The 27,074-nt window shown below is 44.8% G+C and overlaps 1 protein-coding gene across 1 annotated transcript in view; it reads left to right on the top strand.

Moving 5' to 3' along the window:
- The window catches only part of robo2 (roundabout, axon guidance receptor, homolog 2 (Drosophila)), a 164,009-nt gene that overhangs the window by 133,660 nt on the left and 3,275 nt on the right, over nucleotides 1-27,074 (top strand). Inside the window, exons 19-29 of the mRNA XM_071925348.2 lie at nucleotides 4,054-4,096; nucleotides 8,371-8,498; nucleotides 9,566-9,838; nucleotides 10,963-11,088; nucleotides 15,672-15,831; nucleotides 17,394-17,657; nucleotides 18,783-19,009; nucleotides 24,142-24,294; nucleotides 24,718-24,984; nucleotides 25,996-26,007; nucleotides 26,865-27,059. Of these exons, the coding sequence (XP_071781449.1) occupies nucleotides 4,054-4,096; nucleotides 8,371-8,498; nucleotides 9,566-9,838; nucleotides 10,963-11,088; nucleotides 15,672-15,831; nucleotides 17,394-17,657; nucleotides 18,783-19,009; nucleotides 24,142-24,294; nucleotides 24,718-24,984; nucleotides 25,996-26,007; nucleotides 26,865-27,059 (1,848 nt within the window). The remainder of the gene's footprint in view (nucleotides 1-4,053; nucleotides 4,097-8,370; nucleotides 8,499-9,565; nucleotides 9,839-10,962; nucleotides 11,089-15,671; nucleotides 15,832-17,393; nucleotides 17,658-18,782; nucleotides 19,010-24,141; nucleotides 24,295-24,717; nucleotides 24,985-25,995; nucleotides 26,008-26,864; nucleotides 27,060-27,074) is intronic.

Here is a 27,074-nt window from a genome sequence, read left to right as displayed (position 1 = left end):
AGCAAGAATATTTTGCTGCCACTACAAATGTGTGCAAGGGTGTACACTATCTTCTTTTGGTCTTAATTAAAACAGTTTTGATGAGATGTTGAAGATGCTGCCGGCAACGAGGTTGAGAGGGCTAAGGAGTTAAAGCTCAACAGGGAGACAGATGTCAGCGTGAATCATTTCCAGAGGGCTGTAGTTTTTGACAAGTCCACCCACAGTATTGGTTAATAGCCCAGGGTGGTAGAGCTGAGTGGGCTGACTGGACTCTCTGCTGGTCATTGAGGCTGGAGCTCATCCAGCTCTCCTCCCACACAATGACCCTGACATCTCACTGAGTGACCCACAGTCAATACTAACAACAACCAAGTACACATAACCTGCCAAGGGTGCAAGATTTAATTAGAGAGCAGGAAATGTTAATAAACTGACACATTAGTACGACAGTTGCTAGTATTCGAACATTATTTCTAGTTATTAGCAAGCAGAATACAAGGTTGTCTCTGGAAAAAAAAAAGTTCTATGTCTATTTTTTTTCCTGCATCTTATTCTTTTGGCATTAGCAGGTCAAAGCAAAGAGTGTCTTGCAGCAAGTCGACTGGCGGGGATAATTTGCTCTTCATTTCTGTCTGTTACATATTTATGTGTTTGTGTATTTTCTTTGGTTTGTGCCGCTGTCTCTACATCTCTGTGGCCTCTGAGTCGGCTGCTTTCCTGGCTGTTGCTCTGCACACTGGGTGATGGTGTGGTCCTGTATTTTCTGACCCCTAACACCTCTCGGCATGCCCCCCTTCCCCAGTGTGCAGATGCCCCCAAAGCACCGCTTACCTCTGCAGGCTTTTAACACACAACTTCTCTGTCTTCTTGTTTTGCAGTTCAGTCCTTCACCTTCACCCCTGCAGGTACTGTTCATTTGTCCCGTCTCCTCACCCCATCTCGCCACAGATCCCTCCCCCCACCTGCTTACAGTATATATATGCTTGGATTGCCAGACTCATGGTCATGCCTAATGCAAATTTAAATCTCTTTTTGAGGTAGACAATTTTGCCTATTAAGTGATGAGATGTCTCAAAACTTACAAATCAAAGAGAGCTGGATTTGTTATTGGCCATGACCAGGGCCCTGCAAACCTTAAACCCTTTCCCTGCCCAGCCTACAGCCTTGTTTCCATACTGTGTTGTATTTGTGTGTATGTATGTTGTGGCTATCTTTTTTTGAATGAAGCTCCATCCTGTCTTGTGCATATCTTTCTTTGTGGCAGTCTTGTGGTGCAGGGTAAGACTGTCGCTTTTTCCTCTTCCTCAAATCATCCTCTTCCTCTTTGTTCTCTCAAATTGACCCAAATTGTGTTGTAATTTACATGTCCGTTCTCCTCCGTAGGTGTTGATTAGGCATTTGGATGGTGTATTTGATTTTTCCTTCTGCCTATTTTCTTTATTTTTCCTGTTCTTTCCTTGTCACGATTTCCCTCCACTACTAAATGTTTTTGCCTATATATATTTGGCTAATCTGCCTATATATCTTTGGCTTATTGGCTAACTGCAGCCGATTTGATAAGTGTAACAATGTTAGATGTTACTGTAAAGGAAGTCTGTCCTCTGCTAAAGCGAGCCTGACTGGCACCACCGCTGTACGAGCCTTGCATCTGCCTCTGTCTCTGGATGAAGGGAGGTGGAATTAGAGGAGGAGGAGAGTAGCTTGCATCGCCTGTCTTAGAGATGGAGTAGTGGGATGTGAAGCGATAGAGAATGGAGAAAAAGATTAGATGAAGAAAAAGAAGAAGAAGAAGACATTGCAGATTAAATGAGTCTGAGAATCAGGGGATTTCTCTCTCCTGGTCCAATATCAGTGTAGCAGATAAGTGTGGTACAATGAGTCAGGGGTCAACACAGCGCCCTTGCCTCAGTTTCTTGGGTTTATTCACTATCCTAACTCCTAACACCATTCTGAAAAGTATAGCTATATGCTCCCTGTGGAGCCCACATCCAGCACCCCATTTCACTCTGGGCTTTGCACAGCAGCTCTAACAACAGATAAATGGAACACATTAATATGTTAGTGAAACCGAGGTGAGTGGGCTGGTATCAGATTGTAAGCACAAGTCGCCGAAGCCAGAGAGGAGGGTAATTGTTACTTTACCACAGGAGGACAACAGGCAAGGACAAAATAATGGCAAAGAAGACACCGATTACAGAGTCACTGAGGTGGTGTTCACAACATGAGTCAGAGTGTGGCTGAAGAGTCTTACAGCGCCGTTCTTCTCTGTATTGACGATTAGTTGATGTATCGAGAGTGTCCTGTCTCAGCCTCCTAAAGCTGTCAGTACAGGAGAGGTAAATCACCACGCTGCGGAGGCGCACGGCCAGCGGGAAAGAGATTTGATGGAATTTTTATACGCTGATTATGTCCTCCCCCCCCTTAATGCTTATTAAAGGGGATTAATCTGTATTCATATTGGAGAAAGTGCTTATCTGGAAGAAGGAGGCGAGAGGCACAGCCATGCCGCCACGTCACTCTGGCTAACATTAAAGTACTCCACAGCGGCCCAGAAATGTGCCTGAGCACAGATAGGGACTTCAGAGGCTTCCCCGCTGCATAGCTCCCCCCCTTCCCCTCCACCTCCCTCCCCTCTCAGTCCTCTCTCCAAAGAGACAGAACTCTCTAATGCAAGTTTGTTGGTGGTGGAACAAAGAGAAATGGCTTTGGCTATGAGTGAATAAAGAATGCCAAGTCTGTCTCTAGCTGTCAAAGCCGCATTGTATTCAAATACATCTGCAATGCTGGTTTTATCTGGCTGGAGCTATTGTTAGCGACGGGTGTTTTAATTTTTGATTGATTGATTTGCTAAATAGATAATGCAGTAAATAAACTAGCCATTGTTCTTACATGCAAGTTGGAGGAATTTTACATTGTGTCTCTCACATTCAATATCCTACAATAAATTCTGATGGTCATGGGAGAGAGGATTAGATTAATTAAGCTTAGGTAATGTTGATAATGCGTAAGTGTTCTGTTAGCAGCCCCTACAGACTCTTGCCTTGAGTTTCATCTCCCCATCATCAGTATTCCTGCGTCACCCTCGGAAAGCCCCCTCGCTCACCCGTGCCTGGGCTTGTTGTGGAATCAACCTGAATGAAACAGAAAAGAGTGGAGGAATGTTCAGCCTCCTTCTCTCTTTAATCTCCATCTGTGGAACAAATGAGCCAAATTACTACCAGCTCTCTCTCTTCTTGAGTCAACCAGTACTCATTCTCTCTTTTTTTCCCTCTCTTTTTTTCCCCCTCCTCGGTATGAGGTGATTTCCAAAATTTTTTTCGTGTTTCCTGTGATCCATTGAAGTTTTTACATGCTTGGAACTCCGATGCTTTTTGTCATCATGGTCGTTGAACAGAGATGAAATGGATTCTCTACAGCCGTCTCTCACTTTGAGCCATGGAGTTTTACTAGCTGCTGACAAAGAGCAGTCCTTGTTATCTATAGATCACTGTAATAGAACAGGCCACATGCATGGCTTCTGGGGAGCCTTGCTAGCTGAAGGATCAGTAACTCAGCCTCCACGTCTGCAGATAGAAGATTCAACCTGATTAATGAGCCCTCTGCCTTTTCTAATCATTTTTGGCTGAGATTTAATCACAAATCTGATAATAACTCAAGAGCAAAATAAGAGAGATGAAATGAGTTTTCCCTCTCATCAGGCATCTTGTCCTTGAGAGGAACACATGACGTCTGAGCTTATGCAAAGCAAAGCAATCTGCAATCCTCATCATTGCACCTTTTTTTAATTTTCATGAAAGGGAATGGACACAGAGGGACATCTGCATCCCTTAGTGAATCTATCAACTATCTAGCTGTGTAAGAGACAGGCCTAAGTGAACAGAAGAATGCGTTGCTATACAGGCACAAGGGCAAATCTGGACTGTGCTGCTAAAATAGCCATGCATCTTATCATCTTGATTATGGAAATAAAGCCTTGTGCTATTTGACATATAATATATTAGAAAAACTTAATATATTGCTTTGTCTTTTTTCCCTCCATCTTTCTCTCCCTTCTTTCTTTTCTGACTTCAGTGACGTTCCAGAGAGTTGACGGTGGTCTGATGAGCAATGGAAGGTGAGTGTCCCACCGGGAACAGACTAACCTTTTATCAATGTCACCAAACCTATCATCAATATTCCAATCTATCATACACATGAGCAGAACTATTTAAAAATGTGCATTATTACAGCCAAACAGCTCACCATTGTTTATTATTTTATTCTAAACCTATGTCCTAAGCTTTGCATATCTTCCCTTTAATAACCTTAGCTCAACAGCATAAGTGATGCATGAAGTCTACAGAAGGCTGCTTTTCACTCTAACACTGATAAATGACTGATGGATCGATAAATAACCAATACCTGTTTGTGTGCCTTCCATGCAAACCTGTTTGCAAATATACATTTCTACCACATCTCCGTTCACGCATCGATAGATGAACTCATAAATCTCCTCAACAGAATTAACAGAAACAATTTAAGCAGAGAGGGCTTTTATTTTGTCATTTATCTTCCCCCGCCGGCTACAGGCAACCCAGAAGCCCTCCGGAGTGATAAATTTGCCTGTCACCTTGCGTGGGCGGCTGGGATCTGAGCACATGTAATAATGTAAAAATAATTACCCAGGGGAGAGGTGTGCGGAGGTACCCCGCTCGCACCCCCATACAGCCTGCTCCATTTCAGTGTGCGTTAGTGAAAGAGAGAGGGGCTACAGAGAATAGGGCACATCTCAATGACACCAGTTACTGAGCCTTTGTGGGTATTCAAGAGACTCCCATGAGAATCCCGGGCTTCTGTCTATCTACTGCTTATCACACCTGACTAGGTAAAGCCTCCAGATCTCAAACACTCAGCAAGAGATTCCCAACTAAGTCTGACCCTGTGTGTCTCTGGGCTTTTGGGAATGTGTGTCTTTCAGTCTGGTTGCTGTTTTTTTTTTAAAAATATACTGTATATATTTACAATATGTATTTTATTTTTGTCTCATACTGTGTGTGTATGACTGGATGTCGCAGTGGGCATTTTTGCCTATATTGTTCTGTGAGCTGCCAGCAGCCTCTCCATGAATTAGCCACGCCACTTGCCATGCCTTTTCTCATCTACTTTCTGCTGTAGTGTTTTTCCTTCAATTTTCCACATAAGTGGTTCTGATTCTCACTCCAGCGAATGGGATTTGAAATGTCTGTATTTGTGGCGCTCTATATTTGTCATATCTGTAGTCAGTAGCGGCGACTGCCACATTTTCACAACATTGGAATAGGATGCAGTCTGGAGCTGTTTTTCAAGCATAAACCCCTGATCCGTTAGTCACTCTAGTGACATCAAAGCCCAGATGTTGCAACTTCCCCATCTGCCCTGAGAGTGAAAATGTGTAGCAGGGTATCAGAGGAAAATGTGTTCATTTGTTACGTGAGATGTTTATTGCATTAATTAGACAATAGCAAATGAAGCCACGTCTGTTTCCAGTCCCTCATTGGCTCCTGCCAAATTGCCCTGACTGAACAATTACACTTAATCGATCACAAAATAAATGATTCATGGAAGATGAATAGGCTGCAGATTGGTAGACCTGGACGGTTTGACTTTGGCTGCTCAATTGAAATTGATAAAAGCCGATAAGGGCTCATTCCTTATCCCCCTGCCAATAGGGAGATGGTAATTAGGAGGTAGTAATAACTTCCTATCTTGGCACTGATCAATATTTTAGCAAAAGCAGATTCGCTCCTATAGAGAGGGAGAGTGGGCTGAGCAGTGCAGTGAACAGGTTTCACCAAGACTGTTGCTATGGAGATTCCTTTACATCCCAGGATCTGAAGGCTAAGTGACAGAATGTTCTCAGAAAGTAAATCTAGAAAAGTAATCCGTGTTTCCCCATGCTGTAAGTATTAGCTTATGTGTGGGCTTTTAGTACAAGTTCCAGTCACTAGTAGGTGTGTGGGACTATAAACACACCTGATTTATGAAGTTGCTTTTGAATTAATATCTCTCACTTGGCTTGTTTATGGCAAGCCTAGTGTCAGGCATCTTAGACCGTATTTAAGGTTTCCTACCTATCACAAGCAACTGAAATGTCTGACAGGAAAAAAGCTCCAAATCAAATCTTATCTGCCAAGGTTGCCATCCATCCCAGGCTGGACAAGGATTAAAAGTTAGATGTCAGCTTTTCATTAGACATATGACCCTGTGTCTACCGCCCCACCCCCCTACCACACACACACACACACACACGCACACACACACACATACACACACACACACACACACAATCACACACCCATATAACAAATATCCCCAGTAGAAATCAGTCTTATTCTAATTATCCTTCGCAGGAATACTGCTGTGTGATAAATACAAGGACGATGCAGCCATTTCCAGTGTCAACTCCTTGTCTTCCAAATGGTCTTTCTCTAGTGGGCTGGGGGAGGGCTTGCTGGAGCACATAGGACAAGCGAGACTGTTAATGAGACAAAGGCATGGTCTTTTCTCGTAGACAGTATGCAGTACCTTCATGGTGCAGTCTAGCCGCAGTCAACATGAGAGAACAATGTCCTCCCTCTGGTTCTCTCCTTCTTTGTCAACTGCCTGGAAACTCCAGGCTGACAGATGTTGAGCGCACAAGAGGAAGGGAGGAGGGATGAAAAGAGGAGGTGTATGGGGAGAAAATAAAGGAAAATAGGGTTAGGGAGAGATGGGTAGGGAGGGAGAGAATGATGGCGGTGGGGGAACGTGGCAGCCAGAAACAGAAGTGGAGGGAGGGGGAGAGATGTATTACCCTATAAAAGTGCATGTGTCTGATGCACAGCCATCAATTTGAATGACTCGTCTCCCCCGAGGGCCTGTTTTGGCATTCAGGAACCACGGCGCGGGCTCTTAGCTTGTCAGGACTGCAGTTCATTTGGACTCCCCCTCCGTGGAACAGCTCTTCTCATTAGAACCTGTGGCTGAGGGAGAGACTGACTGCCGCGCGCCCATTACCTGCCCTTGTCCTCGGGGCTTGCCTCTCTCCCAGTCCCCCAGAGCCAGCACGTCACCCCGCTGGAGCTGAGACAAAAAGCCCCATCAGGCAGCCAGGCTGCTAAGTGCTGTGCTCCGCGGCTTCTCGGAGCGCTAGTGTGTATCTGTGAGCCTGCTACATACTGCGGGGCACTGGCGGTGGGGTGTGCCGCGTTCCCGGGAAGCCAAAGCCATCCACTTTATCACATGCGCTGCTTGTCTGACCATAGCAGCCTGCGATTTCTCAGGGATGAAAGAGCGAAAGAGACGCCGCTGTTGAGACCTTGAGTGGAACAATGAACTGCTCAGCTATCCTCCTTTTACTTCTGGTGTGTGTGCTTCGATTCCTTTGTCCTTTCTTTTATATTCTCCATCTACTTCGGTCAGTAAATTAGCCATTACACGTTGAATTTAGAGTGCATTCACCGTAATCCGTTTCGATGGCCAGTCATTAGAAACAAGTGGAGTACAATGTGTCAATGAACTGACATATAAACAATGGCGTTTAGCTCCATCTCATTCTCATCTACCTCCATCTGTGTTGCCCATGGTAACGAGCCTCAGACGTGATTGTACAGTAAAGTGGCCCTAATGGCCTCCCAGCAGTCACCCATGACAGGTTAAAGTCTTAATGGCTGCTTTTTATGACTCCCACCCCCTCAGGAGGGACACAACACCTGTTAAATGGAGCTGCCCTCTCCCATATGCAGGCATCCCACAAGTGGGCCAGGGGATCAGGGTGGGGCGAGGGCCGAGGTTTGACGTCTAATCAAATAAGATTTAGACTGTCTGGACATCACCACAAGGGGTTGATGGGAAAACACAGCAGAAAGTACAGGATATTAATGAATGAGGACACAAGTACGTGTGCACATGTATGCAGAGTGCAAATGCATGCATTAGCATCTCTACAGTGTGTATTTGCATTAATAAGTGAGAGAATGTGACAAAGACACAGCAGGAGAAACAGAGAGATAAAGAGCTGCGTTTGCCTGAAGGAATTCCAACTTTGTGGGTGAAGAAATGTATCCATCCAGTATTTCCCCCTATCTCAGAAATGTCTCATTAGCACCAGAGGCTTATTGCCAGCTTATCTCCCTCCAACACACATGCATGTGCACACACTAACATTGAAACATATGTTTGATTTTATGTCTTCACATTGACTCCCTGCTGATTGCTGTCATGTTTTTTATTTATTACTTCTCAATCTAGTGAGGGAAGATGAAACGACTTCATGATTCAGAAATAAACCTTGCATAATTAGTAAATCAGGACATTCCGAGTGTACTATAACCTCTGGTATTAAAGTAGCTTCACATTTAGTCTAATGTCCCACCCTGTGTTTCTCCCTAGCCGGCCTGGCCTGCTGAATGCCAGTGACCCAGGCTACCCCTGGTTAGCGGACTCCTGGCCAGCCACCAGCCTGCCTGTCAACAGCAGCTCCGGGGGACCCAACGACCTGAGTAACTTTGGCCGAGGAGGTGAGTGAAGGTCTGCCCCGGTGCCCTCCCAGGTGCTGCGCAGGGGGAGATGGGGAAGAGACCATAAGAGATGAAGGATGATGACAGGATCTTCCAGGCACCCTGCCCTCCTCTCTATTGTACCATCGCTCCTGTTGTTCATCATGTTCGCTCTCCCACCAGGCCTGCAGAGATGTATACTTGTATGCATATTGCATGTGCGTGTTTGGATATACATTTATATTTCACATCAGAGGACAGCTAGAGCATTAACAGCAGGGCCTCCACTGTCACCAGGCTGAGTAATGGCAAACAGTCCAGCCCGGTGTCACAGCCCATACCTCAGAGCGAGAGAATGTGAGGGGAGAGATGGGCAGAGGAGGCAGTGAGGGGGGGTGGGGGGTGGAGGGGTGTTTGAAAGGATGGTCTTGAGCAGCCAGTCGTGAAGGACAGGCGCAGCTTGACTGGCGCAGATGCGGACACTTCCGCCATGGCTCTACATCATCTCCCCTTCACTGGGCATGCAAACCATGCACTACAGAGAGGGTCTGCTTGCTCTCTCTCTCTCTCTCTCTCTCTCTCTCTCTCTCTCTCTCTCTCTCTCTCTCTTTGTCTCTCTCTCTCTCTCTCTCTCATCACGCACACGTGCAGAGCGGCAGCATTATCGCTCATGTGCATGAAGAGAGAAGGGAGGGGACGGAGAGATCCGCACAGGAGGGAGAACGGGACACCAAGGCTGGGAGTCCGAGGGTTGGAATGCATGAATAACTGGGATGAATCTTTCAATGAGATGAATATGTTAAGTGGTGGATGTTAAGAGACGAGCTGACCCGAAAGCGCTGAGCCACAGACTGTAATGTCTTGACACTTCGGGGCCTCCTGCATGTGAACCCCAGGTCACTCCAGGCCCGATGCGTAGTTAGACAGTGTTCTGCTCTTAATCTGCGATGAAGACCGGGCTTGTTCATCAATGTCTCCTTTCTTTTTCTACCTACCGGCTTTTATTCACACACTCCGGGGTTACAGGTGATGTGAACATCTCTTGTAGAAGCCAACTACATTTCTTTTGAACCCTTTTTTTCCCCCAGATCTCCCCAGCGGCCAAGGGGATAAGACGGGCACCATGCTCTCTGATGGAGCCATCTACAGCAGCATAGACTTCACCACCAAGGCCAACTACAACAGCCCCGGCCAAGCCTCCCAGGCCACTCCCTACGCCACCACCCAGATCCTCCACTCCAGTAGCATCCATGAGCTGGCTGTGGACCTGCCTGAGGCCCAGTGGAAGGCCTCGCTCCAGGCCAAGCAGGAGATGGCCAACCTGGGCTACTCTTTGCCCGACAAGAACTCCTGCAACAACAGTAAGCCACATGGAGGGAGTCAGTCTGCACATATCCATTTGCGGGGATGTTGGTGCCCTTGTGTTTGTGAGGTTCAGTAAATGTTTACATGTACGCAATTATCAGCTGCAGCCACTCTGTTCTTCATGTATGACGGCATCAAAAAGCCCGTTGAGTGAAAGAGCAGAAAGAGTGTATTTCATACACTACCTCATTCACCCCCGGATCACAAGCCGCAAGTTCAGCGTTGTGACGTGACAGCAGTTTGCAGTTTAATGCCCATTATTTCACCACAAGTCTCTGAAGCCATTCTAACCCCACTGTCTGTGGAGGGGAGGTTGTGTTTGAAAGAGTCATTTTTCCCCAGCAGACATCATCTTGGTTACTCTCCAAGGTTGAGTAAACACCTCATGAAGGAGTAGTGCAGTTAAGTCAACCATCCATTTCCTTGAGGTTTTCATGATGGCACTACTCCTCCTTCACTTTCAGAGTAATTGCCTATCCATTTTAGCTGGACTAATATTTAAGAAAATAATCCAAATTAATTACCATGGATTTGATGCTGGATTTTTTAAAGCCGAGTGGAGTTTCATACTTTAGGAGTAATGAGTATTCCTAGGCTGTATTCTAATACATATTTATGATCTCATTTTCCAACAGTCTAAAACAGATTAATTATACTTTTTACAGAGTCCCCCTAATGCAATGAATCTTTAAAAACTCCTTTCGTAATTCTCCCTGGCATTATTTTAAGAAGTAAGATTATATACGATTATATATGATTATATCTCTCTTGAAGGGAAACAGTAATAAATTAAAAACTCCACCGCTGCACTCATTTATCCCATTTCATGAATTGAAGAGTTTTGTGAATGATTATTTCCATGTTTTTAATTTTAGTCTGTTCTATCAAAGGTATACAGCAAACACAGCGTCTTTGATACGTTGCGTACAAATGAGAAAGTGAATGAATGGTTAAATAAATGAGCCTTGTTGAATATATGAACCCCGAATTGGTGGAGACGTGTGTAAAAAGCGAATGTCAACTGCTTGCTTGATGCTCTAACTGCATGTTTGCATGTGCTTGTGCTAACTGCCAATCACCTGATGCCACTGTAATTTTTGCCCTTTAACCTCCACTATAGCACTCCTTTTCATTCCTGACTACCGATTGGCCGAAGGATTGTCTAATAGAATACCACACAACCAATCACAAGATTTCAGCACCACCAGCTCTCACAACAGCTCAGAGCGAAGCGGCAGTCTCTCAGGTTGGTTTCTGACGCAGCAGGGAACTCTGTGAAGCAAACTGGGACGTCTCTGGGGCTCTGCCGCTTGACTTTATGATTGACTGATTTCTTAATTGCTTTATCGATCTGTTATTTGCATGTACAAACCTGACATCTAAGGGAATTTTTATTAACACAGTCCCTCTCCCTCACCAATAATGCTTTGCTCACTCAGCTCCCACTGCTTACAGTTCGTTGCGTGTGAATGATATATAGTTAAGCAAATGTTGATGAGGATGAAAATTTATGTTGTTGGTTGTTTTTTTTTTTTCAAATATGAGGTTCGGAGCACATTGGCTACCATACAGCCATGTTCTGACGTTGGATATGACTTGATACAATATTGGAGTATGAAAAAACAAGATATTTAAATCTGAGACAGAGAGAAAAAATGTTACTATGATCTGCTGATATGGCTGCAGGCGCTAATGCTGGGTTTCTGCCATCACTGCCGGGCCTTGCAAAGGCTTTGTCTCTCACTGTGTGTGTGAGCAGACGGGAATAGGGGCAGAGGGACTCTTTCAGACAGAGTGGACTATACACACACGCACACACTATTAGAGACGCTTGGCTGGGTAAAGTGGCAAAAATACCTCCCTTTTTCCCTCTTCTCCTAATGGTGGCCGACTACACTAAAACCCATGTTCAGAGAATTACAATGTCATTTATAGGACACAGAGGCAGCCCTCTGCCTGCCTCCCCTCCACTCTCCTCTTTAATCTAGTTACAACCCACTGCCTTAACTGGTCTCTAATTCAATGCTCTGGCACACAGTGGGTTGGAGAGGGGATGTGAAGTGGCCATGCCTTGCAGGCAGATTCTTCCCTTAGACTCCACGCAGGTTAGTGAAGGCTCTGACTGGGCTTGGGGCAGGCTGTGCTACTCATTTCTCTCAGACTGAGACAAACATAACGAACGAGAAAGATAAGAGAGTTTTCTGCTAAACAGTAAATGACACTGTAGCAGAGAATATGCTTTAATGTAGATGGAGCGAAGATAAATGCAGCGCATGTGAATATTTCCAGAGAGAAGGGCAGAGAAGAAGACAAGAAGAGCTTTATTACTTTAAGGTGACGTGCATTTTATTTGCATGCCTTGAGATATTTTCCCTTGAAATGTCAGACATCTCAAGTATATTTGGATATCATAATTTGATTCACCTGTGTAATTAAACAGGGGTTATGCCCTTCCACTTACCCTTGCAAAGTAGCCCTAAAGAATTGGTATGAGTGCAGAAATGTACACTGTATAATGCTGGCTAGTAAAACACAGGACTCATACCTGCCATATTTTAGGGATGCAGGTGAAGGGCGTTGCTACTTAAATGGTAAAAAATGAAAGATAGAAAGAGATAGATGGATGGATAGATGGATTAATGGTGCCATAAGAGTGAATTGTTGAACAAAAGATGTACTTGATTCAGTAGTACCCTCGTAGTGATCAAGGAGTAAGCACCAAAATCATTTTCCAAATATATGTCTCTTCTGCACAATATGTGCTACATACAGTACAGCTTACAGCAGTAAAGGACATTTGAATCAGCACAAACTGAGCTTTGATTCAGACTTCAACTAAAGTAAAGCTCAGCATTTGAAGAGGGGAAAAGTTGAAGTTCCAGCGCATTGCTCTCCCTCTAAGGAGATGGAGGGAATAATGAATGTCAGGTCTGAAGGAGGAGAGCAGGATGAAAAGGAACTAGAAATAGAGCAGCTTTCATGGCAGCATAGATCTCCACTGGGGACGCGGAGCTGCTCATTAAAAACTATCTAAGTGTAGGAGAGAAGAGGTAGCTGGTGTTTTCTGTAGCATTTTCAGACCCCAAAGACCCCCTCTCCCCTCCACTGACACTCTCACTCGGGCTTCCTACAAAGATACGAAGTCCATGGTTATATGAGTGGGGGACACAGACAGTTGCTTGTGCTCCTGCACTCTCCATCTGTTACATCTCATCTCATTATGTAACATGTAATATTCTGGGTTTATTTTGTTGGACTTCACAATGGTGAAAGTTATCACAGTAACCCATAAACTGCACAAACCTATTTGCATGCTGAAGAATTATGATAAATGACTGTCAGTTATTTGGACGCCCTATTTGAAATTATTCTCCCACTCCTAAGTTATATCTGGCTGCAGAGTCCTTCTGGAGTCTCCATTCTGTGGCTTTCCCCCTCAGCACTGACGCACCCAATGAAAACAAAGCAAGCTCAAGGCTATGCAGCCCTACAGTTATAGGCTGGGAGCGCCCAAACCTTAGGTATAAATACCCAACTCCATATCTATATTTAGTATTAGCTCCCCTTTGAAGAGAGGCCCAGTTTTGTCAGAGGAGATGGGTTTGCTGTGTAATTCCTGTGTAGCTCCTAGCCACAGCTTTTCTCTCTGTATTTTTCATATTTGGGGTGAGCTGTTGTAATTCCAGTGCCAGACCATCCTTCCCCAGAAGAGGCTCATTTACAATATTGATGGCTTGTCTTGTGTGGGGGGACTGGGGGTGATTGAACAATCACGTCAACTCACCATTTATTGGTAAAAGTCGAGCGTCGCCCAGAGGTACGATTAGGAAACCCAATTACTTTCAGACTGTACTTACACTGTGGTGCCTCCTGCCTTGGGCTTACAGTTGTTTCTTTTATTACTCCCATTCTTTATTAATCTTATTCTGACACCTCTCTCTCCTCCCCATGCCCTATATTTCGTCTCCTGCCCAAACATTTTGGCCATGCAGTCATCTTTTTCCTGGTCAAAGAAAATACCTTTTTTTATATTGTAACAGAATAATACTATACATTTCCTGAAAAAGAAATGTGCAAAAAGAATCGCCATATCGTACAGCATTTCTGATTTGTCTGTCATCTGCCTTCTATGTGGATCAATAGAAATGTATCTGATTGGTTCTGTAAGTTTCCTTTGATGACATTGACCTAATTTGTAGCTGTGCCTGAGTCAAGTCAGTTTATTAGATTACATGATGTTACATTGCAGAAGATGCAAGATTCCTTCAACGGGAGCTTTTTTGTGGCACTGGGAAAAGTGATTACAGGCCTTTGGCAATGAGGGTTAACCAACAGATGACAGATACAAATGTGTACAACAGAGTCTCCCAAAGATGGCTTTCACTAGCCTGTGTGGCTGGCGACGTCAACTCGGGGTGTTTTCTGGATTGAGATGTAAGGTGTTTACTGGCAGAGAAATACTGTAGCCTGCCACAAATGGATTCATACATGCAAATTTCTCTCACCACTTCCATATGCACACAATGAGAAACATAGGATAGGAAAGTAATATAATAATAGTACAGTGTATGCCATTTGGTGGTTGCTTTTATCCCAAAGCTTCGAACAAAACCATGAGTGAATACATTTTGAGCATGGATGACATGCTCTACCCAGTGAGTTGCACAAGACTGCAGTACCTCACCTTTATAGTTTTTTGAATCGCAGGGAGCGGACTGGCAGGAGGTACAGTTTAATTATAGAAAGGGAGAGCGCTTTGCCCTAGTGGAGGCATCAACAGTATATTGCCACAGTTTGTCAGCTGAATAGACTGGCTAGGAAAGAATAGAAGATCATTTTGACTGCTTTTTTTTTTCTTAATATTTTATTCTCCAACTGATTTCTTGATAGAAAGACTGGCAGTATGTAACAGCAAAAGAAAACTATTAAATGTATTTTAAGGTTGTAAGTAAGCCGTTTGCGTTTGTAAGCTTTGGAGCAAAATAGACTTGCATTTTGGAGTTGTGGTGGGATCTGACCCTCGTGAAGAGGTTGTTTTCCATCAGTAAGTCCTGCCCTTCAGGAATATGTGTATATACCTCTGCTTTGAAAACAGATTTGAGCTTTAAGTCAAATGTCATTTTGGAGGAAAAAAAAAGGTTTCTTCCAGAATGACCGAATCGTATAAAACCCAGTACTGACCTGGCCCTAGCTGGCAGATTTATAAAGATGGATGGGGCAGAGGAGAATCTGGTGTAGGAGGGATATGAGTAGAAATGGATGGGGTTAGCGGCTCTCTGGTGTAATAAAAGAAATGAAAGTAGTAATAGACTCTCAGTGAATTCCATTAGGGCCGCACTGACACTACACAAGCCATTCATTATGATGATGCCGTGAAGTGAGATATTTCATTGTGGAACCCAAAGCCTGGTGTGAAAGGGGACACTGAGGGATGGGTGGAGCACAAAGGTCTGCCTCAGCCTCGTTTACTGTCGTTTTCTCCTGTTTCTATGGAGATTTGAGGCTTTTCAGCCAATCAGTCAATGGAAGCATGCTTTTCATCAAGCAACCTTGAGATTTTCTGTGTAAGCGCTGACAGGCAGGAGCCCATTGAAATCTTGTGTTTGAAATTGTGTACGACTTTCCAAGGGTAGGCTATGCTGCAATTGACTTAAAATGGATCTGTATTTCTAAGTAAAGTATGTGGAATAAACTGACTTTGTTTAGAATACCTATTTGTTATATGGCGACAGCAAATAATTCGCAAAGCTATCCCACCTGTATATTAGAATTGATTTTCTTTTTTTTTTTTTTTTTACAATTTTATTGAATCTGTCTCTCCATTTGAAGGTGGAAAGGGAGGCAAGAAGAAGAAGACCAAGGCTGGCTCCAAACCCACCAAGGCCAACGGGTCCAACTGGGCCAACGTTCCCCTGCCCCCTCCCCCTGTTCACCCTCTCCCTGGCACTGAGATGGACCACTATCCTAATGAGCACCATGAAGGAGGAGGGTATGCCTGCTGACTTTTCCTCGCAGAGATATTCAACACTATGTGCACTACAAATTGTGTGCTCGTCCTTTTTTGCTATTATGACAGATGTTTCTTCCCCTGGCCACCTTAGTAGTAGGGAAACAAGTTGCTCGCTTGCTTGAAAGAACAAGACAGCGCTTGTGAATATGAATGTGAATGTGAATGTGAATGACAACACCAGCCAGTTGCTGTGTGTAATAACAGGGTTCTGCTTTTCTCGAGACTGTCTGTTTTCTCTGCAGCTAATTACTGTACTACAGTACGTCTGGAGAAAACCTGAAGGATCAATGTGTGTACAGTCTCCTCAGGCAGCCAGATACACACACACAGACACACACACACACAGGCGCACACACACACACACTCACATACAGATGGTTGCAGATCAATCTCTCTGCTGATCCTGTCTTCAATCTAAGGGAAAACTTCATGACTGGAAAAAGACAAAAAAAAAACATTGTTCTAGCAGTCTCCTGCTGCTACTACCGCATAGGCACACAGATGGTTTCAGATTAATCTATTTGCTGAATCCCACACTGGAAAAAAAAAAAAAAATCATAATTGCATTGTTTCGAAAAGAGACAGAGAGGAGAAAGAGAGAGAGACAGAGTGGGGAATTTATCTGCAGGGAGTGATATCCACGAACTGAGACTGAAGTAGAAATAAAAAACCTTCTAGATATTTGATGCAAAACCAATCACTTCTTTTGTTTAACTCTACGCTAATTATCTGACTGGTTCAACATAGAAAGTATACTGAAACATTGTTCAAATCCTGCACATTCCCAAACATACTATACAGTACGTGCACACTAAGAGTAGCTTATTGAAGTGATAGTGTGTGTGTCTCTCTCTGGTCCAGTAGGTGCTCTGTCCTCTCACTCCCATTTCCAATCTGGGAGAGTCATCTGCTTTAATAGGCTATCTGGCAAATGAAGAGTCCTGTGCACTGTAAATCTGAGGCTGCTCTTAATGGCAGCAGATTAAAACAGTTATGTCCTATGGAGTGTGCACTGACAAATTCCTTTAATGAACATTTTCTTTATGACCAGTATTATTTCAGCATGTATAAGCACAGTTATGGGGAATGGAAGCCTGAGTACCTCTGTAATTCCACTCAGGACTGTCATATAACAAATTCTTTGCAAAGTTTGACAAGGTCACAGAGCTTCATGTGTAAGTTATTTGTTTATAGTACATGAGTAATAATTTGTTTAGCGTACATGAATTCCACTTAGAATACCCATATTTGTATTTTGTCCCCTATTACATTTGGTGACTTTTGGGAGATGGATGCTGCACTTTATTCTATTTCTGTTTCTGTCCACAGGAGATATTTTACTATCAAAATTTCTTTGTTCAGTTAGCATAAGTAATAAGTTGATGAGGTGCATTTAATAGTTAAAAAATATGTAAGTGATCTATATTTGTCACCTTTGGTTGTGGGATGCAGATGATCAGAATAAAAGATTGCACACACACGTTCACACATCAAGTGATTGTGAGAACTTTTGTGAAGTAAACTTATCTTCTGGCCCTCAGGTATGAGAGTGATGGTTGGGGCCCGCCCATGCCCGTGCAAACCTACCTTCACCAGGGCATGGAGGATGAGCTGGAGGAGGAGGAGGAGAGGGTTCCCACCCCACCCATCCGTGGGGTTGCCTCTTCCCCAGCAGCAGTGTCCTTTGGCCAGCAATCCACGGCCACCCTCACCCCTTCCCCCCGAGAGGAGATGCAGCCCATGCTCCAGGCACATCTGGATGAGCTGACTAGAGCATACCAACTGGACATGGCAAAACAGACATGGTAAGCACGTTAAAATGTCATGGTAAAACGGCATTTAAAGAGTCAAGTTGGGTAACTTTTGCCCCAAAACATGGAGGAAATACAGTTACCAAACTGAATTTTCTTCAGCTGTGTTATTGCTTTCATTACACTGTAATAGTAACTTTAATTTGTTTGTTAGAAGTCCAATATGGTTTGTTCGGTTTTGTAACTTTATTAAGAAAAGCACCATATAAATATGGTTATTATAAAAAAAAATATTGCTGTTATTTTAAAATGCTTACTGTACATTTCGGTCTGTGTTTATTGCTTCAAGGATTTATTTTGGCTCTACAATATTCTTCATGTCAAGTGTGTAGTCACGCATTGTGCTGTGGCTGTGGATATACCCATTAATCATTTCATTTTAATGGGCCCATGCTACCACTTAGGCGACTACTGTATTTTGCTCACTCTAAGAGACACAATTTCTTACGGTTGTTTACTCCCCCCCACCCACCCACCCACCCATACGGCACATTCCACTGTTGTTGTGCTCATGCAAGTCAGATGAAGGCCATGCTTCATTCTGTCGGCATGGCAGAGAGAATGAGAGACTGGCATCCATTCATAATAGTGTAGGTGGGGGGGGACATGGAAGCCTTGTCAGGAAGGAGATGTCATGTTACCCAGTAATGACTATGTTGGTTAGAGAGCATCTCTGACAACAGGAGAGGGCCAGTAATTACAACCAAATCCCAGTGCAAACCGCGTCAAAGACATCGCCCTCCTCAAACAAACGCGGCTGTCAGCGGAGCGGGCTGCCTGTGAGGTGACAGCCTTGTGTCGACAGGCCTGGAGAGCGTGCCTTTGTACCGTCTACAGTTGCAATTAGTGGGTCATTGTGTTAGCATGCAAGCAGCACCGTAGAATTAGTGGAATTGTCCAAATTTATTCAGCGCGTCGGATGTGAAAGAGGTCTCTAAAATTAGCTTGACAGTTCCACTTCCATCCGTCTTTCCTTTTTTCATGCCATCCTGTCTTTTATTGAATGTCATATTTCCTTTATTTTGTCTGCATTCATCACCCCTCCACATTCCTGGGTGTGTATAGATGTGCATACCAGGCGGGTAATTACATACAGTGCGCTGTCTTTCTGTCTTCCAGGCACATGCAGAGCGGCTCTCTTCCTCCCCAGGCTCCGGCTCCTCCAGTGGGCTATGTGTCTAGCACACTGGTTTCTGACCTGGAGACTGACCTGCCTGATGAGGACGAGGAAGAGGAGGAGGAGGAGGAGGATGAAGGCTACGGGGCCAGGCATCCCCGCGGCATTGAGCACACACCGGGCTCCAGCATGGACAACCTGGACAGCTCTTTAACAGGTGAGATAGTCAGCATAGTCGTATGGTTTAGTTGTAGTCCGTATTACCTTTCTGTCTTTCTGATGTACACAAATGTGAACTGTATTGTAGTATATTCTGGTTTTCCCCTTATATTTTCCAAACACCCAATGGTAATTTTGTGCAAAATTTCAACGAACAAACATGAAATCATTTCACCAAAACAGAAAATTATGATGCCATTATTTTTAGGTACTTTTCAGTCAGCATGTTATATATTTTATTGTTTTAATTCTAATGCTACTGACTGTGATTTAACCGTTATGTATAAGTAAAATGTATTCAGGTTGCGTTGTTATTTTGTCTTGTTTTGCAGTGAACAGATTGTTGTCCGTAACATGTTCTTCATGAGCCTGTTATGTGCTAATTTGTATGTGAACATGCTTACTGAGTATGCCTCAATCAAGTTTTTTAAGCACTTTTGGCAGACTCTGGGGAATTATAATTATCGCTTCCAAAAAAGAGATAAGAAAGTCCATGAATTTTAAACAGGATAGTGAGAGGGAAATTAAGAGGAGGGAGAGGCAAGGCGAGCAGGGGAGAGTGACTGTGATTTAACTCGCACACGGCACCGGAGCCAGCGCCACCCATATCTTCCCTAGGAGATTTGAAATAAATTTCACGTGCGGCATATTCCATTCCAGACCAGAGGCACCATTTCCATTTTTACAACTCGCTGAAAGCTTTTACAGCCGTCTGTCGGAGGGACATATGAAGGGCATGACATTGGAACGGTGGAGACAGCGGGGCCGGGTCCCGCACTGCCGCTCTCATACCAACTGACCGGGCCACGCTAGCCCTCCGTAAAACTCCAGGTTAAAACTGCAGGGGTGTTTCTGAATAATGTCGGGGATCGGGCTATCATGTACCGTGGGGACAGGAGGTGATACAAAATGCCGGTGTAGTGCGACCCCGTGACTGTCTTCCAGCTCTTCCAACAAGGCTGACGGATACCAAAAAAAAAAAAAGAATACGCATTATAGGTATTTGGAAATTTATGAGTGGAAAGGAACAGGGAGGGAGCGGAGAATGTATCTGAAGCTAGAAGAGCTGAGCTAGTTGAGAGAGAGAGAATGGGAGTAGAAGGGTTGACAGCGCTGCTTGTTGGTCTTCCCTGTCGGTGGCAGCCCTAAAGACTAGTTTTCCATGGGATGATGGAACAGTGGCTTTGGTAGCGCTGACACATGCTACTGCTGATATATTTAGAGGAATATAAAGCAGCAACTGGGCCCTAATCTACTGCATCTCTCCTCCACTGTATTACTCTGAAGACAGCACTATTTCTTCTTATCGCTCCGCAAGTCTGCCTCGCTCCCCATCGCTTGACAACACAGACACGGTCCCAGCTCCAGGGTTAGCGGGAGGAACACAGGGAGGATAGGGGGGAAAACCGCCCGAGATTTATTGTGGCCACCATTTTGAGGCTGTGCAAAGAGGGGGGTAGGAGTGAGACTCCTGTCGAGCCCCGCTTGATAGATTTGTCATTGTTTTAATAATATGGAAATAGGTCTGTTTTCTTAATGTTACACCAAAGGCCAGTAAATCAAACATTCTCCCTGCTGCCCCAGAAAAAAGCCAACCCTCTCCTCTGGGGCCATTTTTCACCAGCAGATTGTCTGTTCGGTCTTTCCAATGTGTTATTCTATGCTCTGAGATAATACAACACATTTTTCAGCAGATAAATGTAAATCCCGATCTTCTGGTGGGTATTCGCGGGCCTGTGTTTTGCCTGAGCCGGAGAGATGAAGTGAACACACAGGTATTACCAGGCTTTGTGTGTAGAGCAGGAGGTATAGGTCGCGTAAAGCTGAGATGCGGTAGCGGTAAGGCTGTTATGTCTACAATGAGCTGAAAGCTGGGCTGTTCTGGGCGATTACTCTCCCATAAAGCCTTGCCAGGTTTGTGAGGAGCAGGGTCACGTCTCTTGACGGCAGGTAGAGACGCCTGCTCGTCAGGGGGAATGATTTCGCCGCTTAACGACATGCAGATGAGGGTCTCCGTCAGTATAAATCAGTTTTAGTGGCAGGAGGGACCTAGGCTGGATTTTACTGCCCCCAACCACCTCCCATTTACTGGCCTTGGTCTATTAGTGCGTGGAGCACGAGAGGTGTCAGCTAGTGGTTTTTAGAGTACATGGCTTGGCCCATTGCTCTGGTTCAAGACATGATAAAATGACAGATCCATAGTGCAAACCTTGGTCTAGGGCTATAGAAAAAAATCCACAATTCTAGGGCAAAAAGAGAAAACTAGATTGAATTTTTTATCAAATTATGTTACAGTGATTACAGTTTGATTGGAGTGCTATTTCTGAGAATAGAAGTGCTCCAGAGGTGCAGCAGTAGAAAGTGGCAGTTAGTGCAACTGAAAAGTCATTCTGTGATGTGATTTGCTGAGGCAGTGTTCCTTAGCTGAGCCGGAGGAGTTGGAAGCTTCAGTGCTTTGGCTGGCACTGCCTATACTTCATTATCTGCTCTATTCTTTGTGGGAGGATTGGACCCAGCGGAATTGCTGTCTTTCTTTCTTAGAGAAAAACTCTGAGAAAAGAATTTCAAAGAAAATAGCTTGGCAAGATAGAGGACTGAAAGTAGTTACTGCCTGTGGATTTCAGTTAGCGCTGTAAAAATGGAATGTGTAAGGGGTTCTCTGCCTTATGCAAGCTTATAGTTTATAGAAGTTTCCTTTAATCTGTGAGAATTTTGCTGCAGTACGGGTGGGAAGCTGTTGAAACGTTGGCCGTTGAAGGTGCAACTCCCTAAGGTCACATGTAGTGGCTGAATAACCACATCATTGTGATATGTGGTTGAAGATGTAGAGACTCGCAGATGGAGAAAATGGAAACACTTTCAAGGGGATATCCCGATGTATTTGGCTTAATAAACCACAATCATATTTCTTAAGTTTTATGCCCATTTTTAAATGTGTCGTATTGTGTTCCAATGAGAAGTGCCATCTGAGAGACCAAACTCTCTCGCCACAGCTGATACATGTGTGAGTTGGCTTAATTTGAATCTCTCAGCCGCTCTGCCAGCCGGTCTTGGCCAGGATTCTGACTGTCACCTCTTGTACTCCGCTGACCTCCTCTAAACCCCGCTGCTAACTTTTTGTCCCCTTCTCTCCCTCCACGACCTTTACCCTCACACCTCCCGAGTTCTCTGTACCACCATTCTATTCATTCACCTCACTGTGAGTGTGTGTGTGTATGTGCGTCTGTGTATGTGTGTATGTGTGTGTGTGAACAGAGCACTTGGGTTAGTGCCACTTTTGCAAAGTCTGCCAAACCAGTCCCACAGAAAGCTGTCACATTAGCCGACTGTGCTCTGTGCTCTTGCTTGCCAAAGTGGCATATTTTTATTGGCAGACTGATACTTTTATATTTAAAGTGCTGGCTTGGCTCTTTATATGAGAAAAAAAATCAGAGCATGAAGACATACTTACAGTAGCACAGATACACAAGCAGAAAGCTGCAGGAACTTCCAGGAACCCCTTTAGTCCTGTCAGATTTTCCATCATTTTTCAGTATTGCGAGCATGTTAACTAGGCTATTGATTAAATCAGCCGTGCAACATTTTCCTCCTGTCTTTTAATCCTGAAACTGACATATGGGGTTCCATATTTCAGGGTTTTTATAACATAATAGCATGAATACAAAATCAAGGTAGCTATAACTGAGCTACCTTGATTTTGTATTCAAACTATATCTTTTCTTAAACATGCAGCCCATTTTAGACAGCAGTGCCTGTGCGTTTCCAAACAGGAATAAGAGAGCTAGGTGTGTGTACCACCAGGTGTTTGATCCAACACACTGTTTTGTGAGCTGCTTCATCTGTGTCACCTGAGGCAGTGCTGTAGCTAACTCCGCTCTGCACAGGTGCGCTCATTCTTCTTTATCAAAAGAAGAGCAAACTCAGTAGATCTCAGTCCTGCTGTCCCACTGTGTGCATTTGTGTGTGTGTGTGTGTGTGTGTGTGTGTGTATGCTATGTATGCACTGTATGCATATGTTTGTAGCAGATGAAAGAGGGCAGGCCAGAACAGAATGACTGTACAAAAGCGCTCCTCACCTGCGAGAACAGTAATGCCCTGCAGCAAACAGAAAACCATTTAAGTCTGGGACCTTTGACTTAATATTACCTCTCATTATAAGATTACATTCATCCATCCAAATGTATAGTCACTGCACAGATGTTCAGTATGGCAGGTCATACATTCATAAAAGTTGTGGCCATGGAATTTCCTCCAATTGAGCCAGAAGCTATAAACATGACGTGGTGGAATTTGAATGTTTTCAAATGTAAAAAACACACACACACACACACACACACACACACACAGAGGCTTACAAGTTCTCACACACACATACTGTACACACACACTTGCTGAAACTGTAGCTGTGGTGTTCCACAGGATCCATGGTGAACGGGTGGGGCTCGGCCTCGGAGGACGAGCGTAATTTCTCCAGCCATAGGTCCAGTTTGGGCAGTTCGTCTGACGGCTCCATCTTTACCCACTGCAGCTTTGCCCAGGCCCTGGTGGCCGCTGCAGACAAGGCTGGCTACCGCCTGGAGGGCACTAGCCTCAGCAAGAGAGGTTGGTGTGTGTGTGTGGAGCCCAGCGGCCCACAACCTGCTGGTCTGGAACTTTTACCACTGGAAGATGAAGATTTCCTCTTTTCTCCTCTGATTGCTCCTCCTCTGTCGTCCTTTGGCTGGTGTTTTCCCCCATATTGTTCGCTGGTGATTTCCTCTCTGTTGCTGCCGCTTGTGGATGCTGTGCCCAGGTTGTGCATGGCACCTGTTGTACCTGGCTGGACCGAGGATGTCTCGCTATCCTTAACTTCCTTTAACTCCCCTGGCTTTGCACTCTAGCTTACTTGGGTTGAAGAAATAACTGGGTGATATGTTACACTGGCGACCTCATTACAGGCTTCTAACAAGTGTTTCTTCTTTTCTAAAAAAGCTCTATCTTTGATTTCTAATAGGTTTTTGGATCTTTGATTAATAAACTGCACCTTTTTAAGTCTACAGCTAAGGCCTCAGCCCCCCCATCTCGTTTCTTGCTTTTTTCCCTTCCTTGGTATCTTCACTAACAAGTTGACCTGTGTGCCTGTGTCTCTGCCTGCAGGTAAAGGCCTGTCCCACAGGCCCCGGCCCAGCAGTCCATTCTCAACAGATGGCAGCACAGTGGGCACACACAGCTTGGGCCACCAGAGGGCCGCCCGGCCCACCCGCAAGCCACGAAGCCAGGGCACAGCACCCCACCGGAGAGATCCTAGCGCAGACGGTCAGTCCGTTGCTTAAGACATATTTTAGATATTTTATGTAGAGATTGCCTTAAAACATTTTTTAACTGATCTTCACATTTTCATCTGTGTTATTATGTGTACTGCCACAATTGCTATTACTGTTGATCATTTATCACTGGAACTGTGTGGCACTCTGTCATAACATTTGGATCAAAATTGCTTTTTTCATATTTTGTTAATCATAAAATACAAAACTGACATAGAAAAACATTATTTCTTTTGTTTTAATGACTTTAAACAAGTAGCAATTATAAAGCTCCCAGTGGAAATGTTTCCACACGTGATGAGTGTCATGATGAGAGTACAATTTATAAGTAATACTACAATTTAAAGTAATGCATGCTTTTTGTAGCATGTTATTGACAGGTAATTGATTACTCTGTGGTTTCCCCTCTGTGCAGACCTACCTCCTCCCCCTGAGCCTCCTCCCTGCCAGGGACAGGGCCGTATCCAGGGGGCCCGCAGTGTAGGCAGCATGGGACCCCCTTCAGACAGGAAGGCTTCATCCCTGGAGCGCCAGCCCATGTCAGGGCCCCTGTCTGGGCTGGAGGAGATGAAGAGCTCCATTGACAGACAGACACGCACCACTCTGGAACATCACCGCCAGGCTCAAGACAGGCTGGGCTCCGTGGACCGAGCGGACGATGGGCGCAGGGGACACAAAACAGGTACGAGTGAATCAAATTTAAAGAAGCTAAACACATAAACAGGCTTTACATAAACGTCTACTTGACATTTATTTCTTTATAAAGATGTCGAAAAGATGTGTGATTTATGCCAGCTCTGCATCACCTCCCAGCCCAACACAATCCTAAAGCCAAGCTGGTACACTGCTAACCCAAATGCCATGGTAACCAACGAAAACAAGGCAGCATCCATCAGCTGTATCAGTGTTCAATTTGCATTTTACATAATTCCCCTTACTGATGATTCTATTGATGACAAGGAAATAAAACATCTAGGTTTCATAATCTAACAATACTGAAATCAAAATGGGAGTGATTTTTTTTTTTTTTTAGCTGTCTGTAGTCTGTAGTTGGCATTCATTGTGTTAAAGAGTGATTTCATTGCATTAATAGCAAGAAGACAAAACAAGGACACCGAAGTTTGTTGCTGCTCCGGCTTTGGCAGTGAGCGATTTTTCCACTAAGTTCTTGTGTTGAAGTTAGCTTTCACGCTGAGTTGAGACTGTGCTCCCATGAACAGATTGCACTGTCTGCCACTTGCTTGTTTCCAGAATGCCCCCCTCGCCCCCCCCCCCTCCCCAGCCTCCCCGCTCCCCCTGTAACTGTGGCCAACATTGGCCTGCTCCGCTCCAACCAAGGCAGGAGGCCCCAGCAACTGAGACGCACTCTAATCGCTTCAGCTTTCTTTTTCTCACACAAACAGCAGCCACTCTGAAAACCACACACCCCATCTGTGTGTGCGTGTGTGTGTGCGTGTGCGTGTGATCATTAGATATCTCCATGCTGTGCGCCCCTGCCCTCCTTGTGCCAGGACTTTCACAGACAGTCAATCTGACAGACAGAGAGCCTGGGAGACAAAGACAGGTGCCACAATCAGCATCTTCGCAAAAAAAAAAAAACCATAAGTGAATTCCCATACGGCTCCCAGCGCTGACTGATGCACAGTAGAATCCGGCGAGGTCGGGGCAGGCTCTATTACAGTCATTAGCGGAGCGGTGGGGAGTAGTATGATGAGATTTCATGCAACGGGGGAGACTGCTGAGGGTCAATGTTATACTGCCCTGCAGCGGGGGGTGCCACAGCAGCCAGTGGTCCCTCTGTTATTGTATTTACCCCCTCCCAAGGCTGGTAGCTGTAAGGCCCATGTGTGAGGCTGAGAGTCCTCTCTGTGGCACGCCCTGGCACTGTCTGCTGGCACCATCACACTGCAGATGTCAGGGAGAGTGGGGGTTTGCGAAGTGCAGACTCTTTGTCTCCGTGTAGCCCGCCATACTGCAGCAAACAGCTAATCTCTACAGCGCGTAGGTCACATAGTTAGTTAGTCAGGCATTTTTCAGTGCATCGATAAAACTTCAAGTAATAATCAGCAACTTTTTCATATGAATAAATGTTAATTTATCACCGATTGATACCATACAGTAGTGATTCAACCTCTATCCATTTAAGCTTTTACATTTGCCATTCTAAACGCCTATGAGGGGGTTCAAGTTCAAGTTTATTTATATAGCGCTTTAAAAACCAAAACGAGTTTGTACCATATGGTCCATATTTCCCGGGAAAATCCTCCTGCTGCACAGAAAGTGATGCGCTTTACGTTTACGGAAGCAACAACAGCGGTTTGTTCGGACTAAATATAAGAAAGTTTGAAGAAATGTAAGAAACTGCAGTCTACATTTAGTGTCTTTAATGTTACAGTATGTTGGGCCAGTGCAAAACACCAATGTAATGGCCGCTTATCACCAAAGGTGTCGCCAAAAATCAGGAAAAACAAGAATCTTGTGTATTATCACTTTAAAGTCCAATTTTTCTGGCTACGTTTCCAACTTAACGGGTGTCTGTGGGTCCTTGTGTGTGTTTTCCAGAGGAAGGGTGCCTGCCCTACAGTAAACCCTCCTTCCCCTCCCCCGGCGGCCACAGCTCCTCCGGCACAGCCTCCTCCAAGGGCTCGACGGGGCCGCGCAAGGCCGAGGGCCCGCGACAGCCGCAGCAGTGGACCGCCACAGAGCACGCCGAATTCCTGGGGACCAATGGACAGGGCCAATACTCGGGGGAGTTATGTGCGTAACTCAGTC

This window comes from Centroberyx gerrardi, chromosome 6, assembly GCF_048128805.1.
Source record: "Centroberyx gerrardi isolate f3 chromosome 6, fCenGer3.hap1.cur.20231027, whole genome shotgun sequence".
NCBI lineage: Eukaryota > Metazoa > Chordata > Actinopteri > Beryciformes > Berycidae > Centroberyx > Centroberyx gerrardi.
The sequence above is the reverse complement of the archived record's forward strand: the minus strand, read 5'-3'. Positions and strand labels throughout refer to the sequence as shown.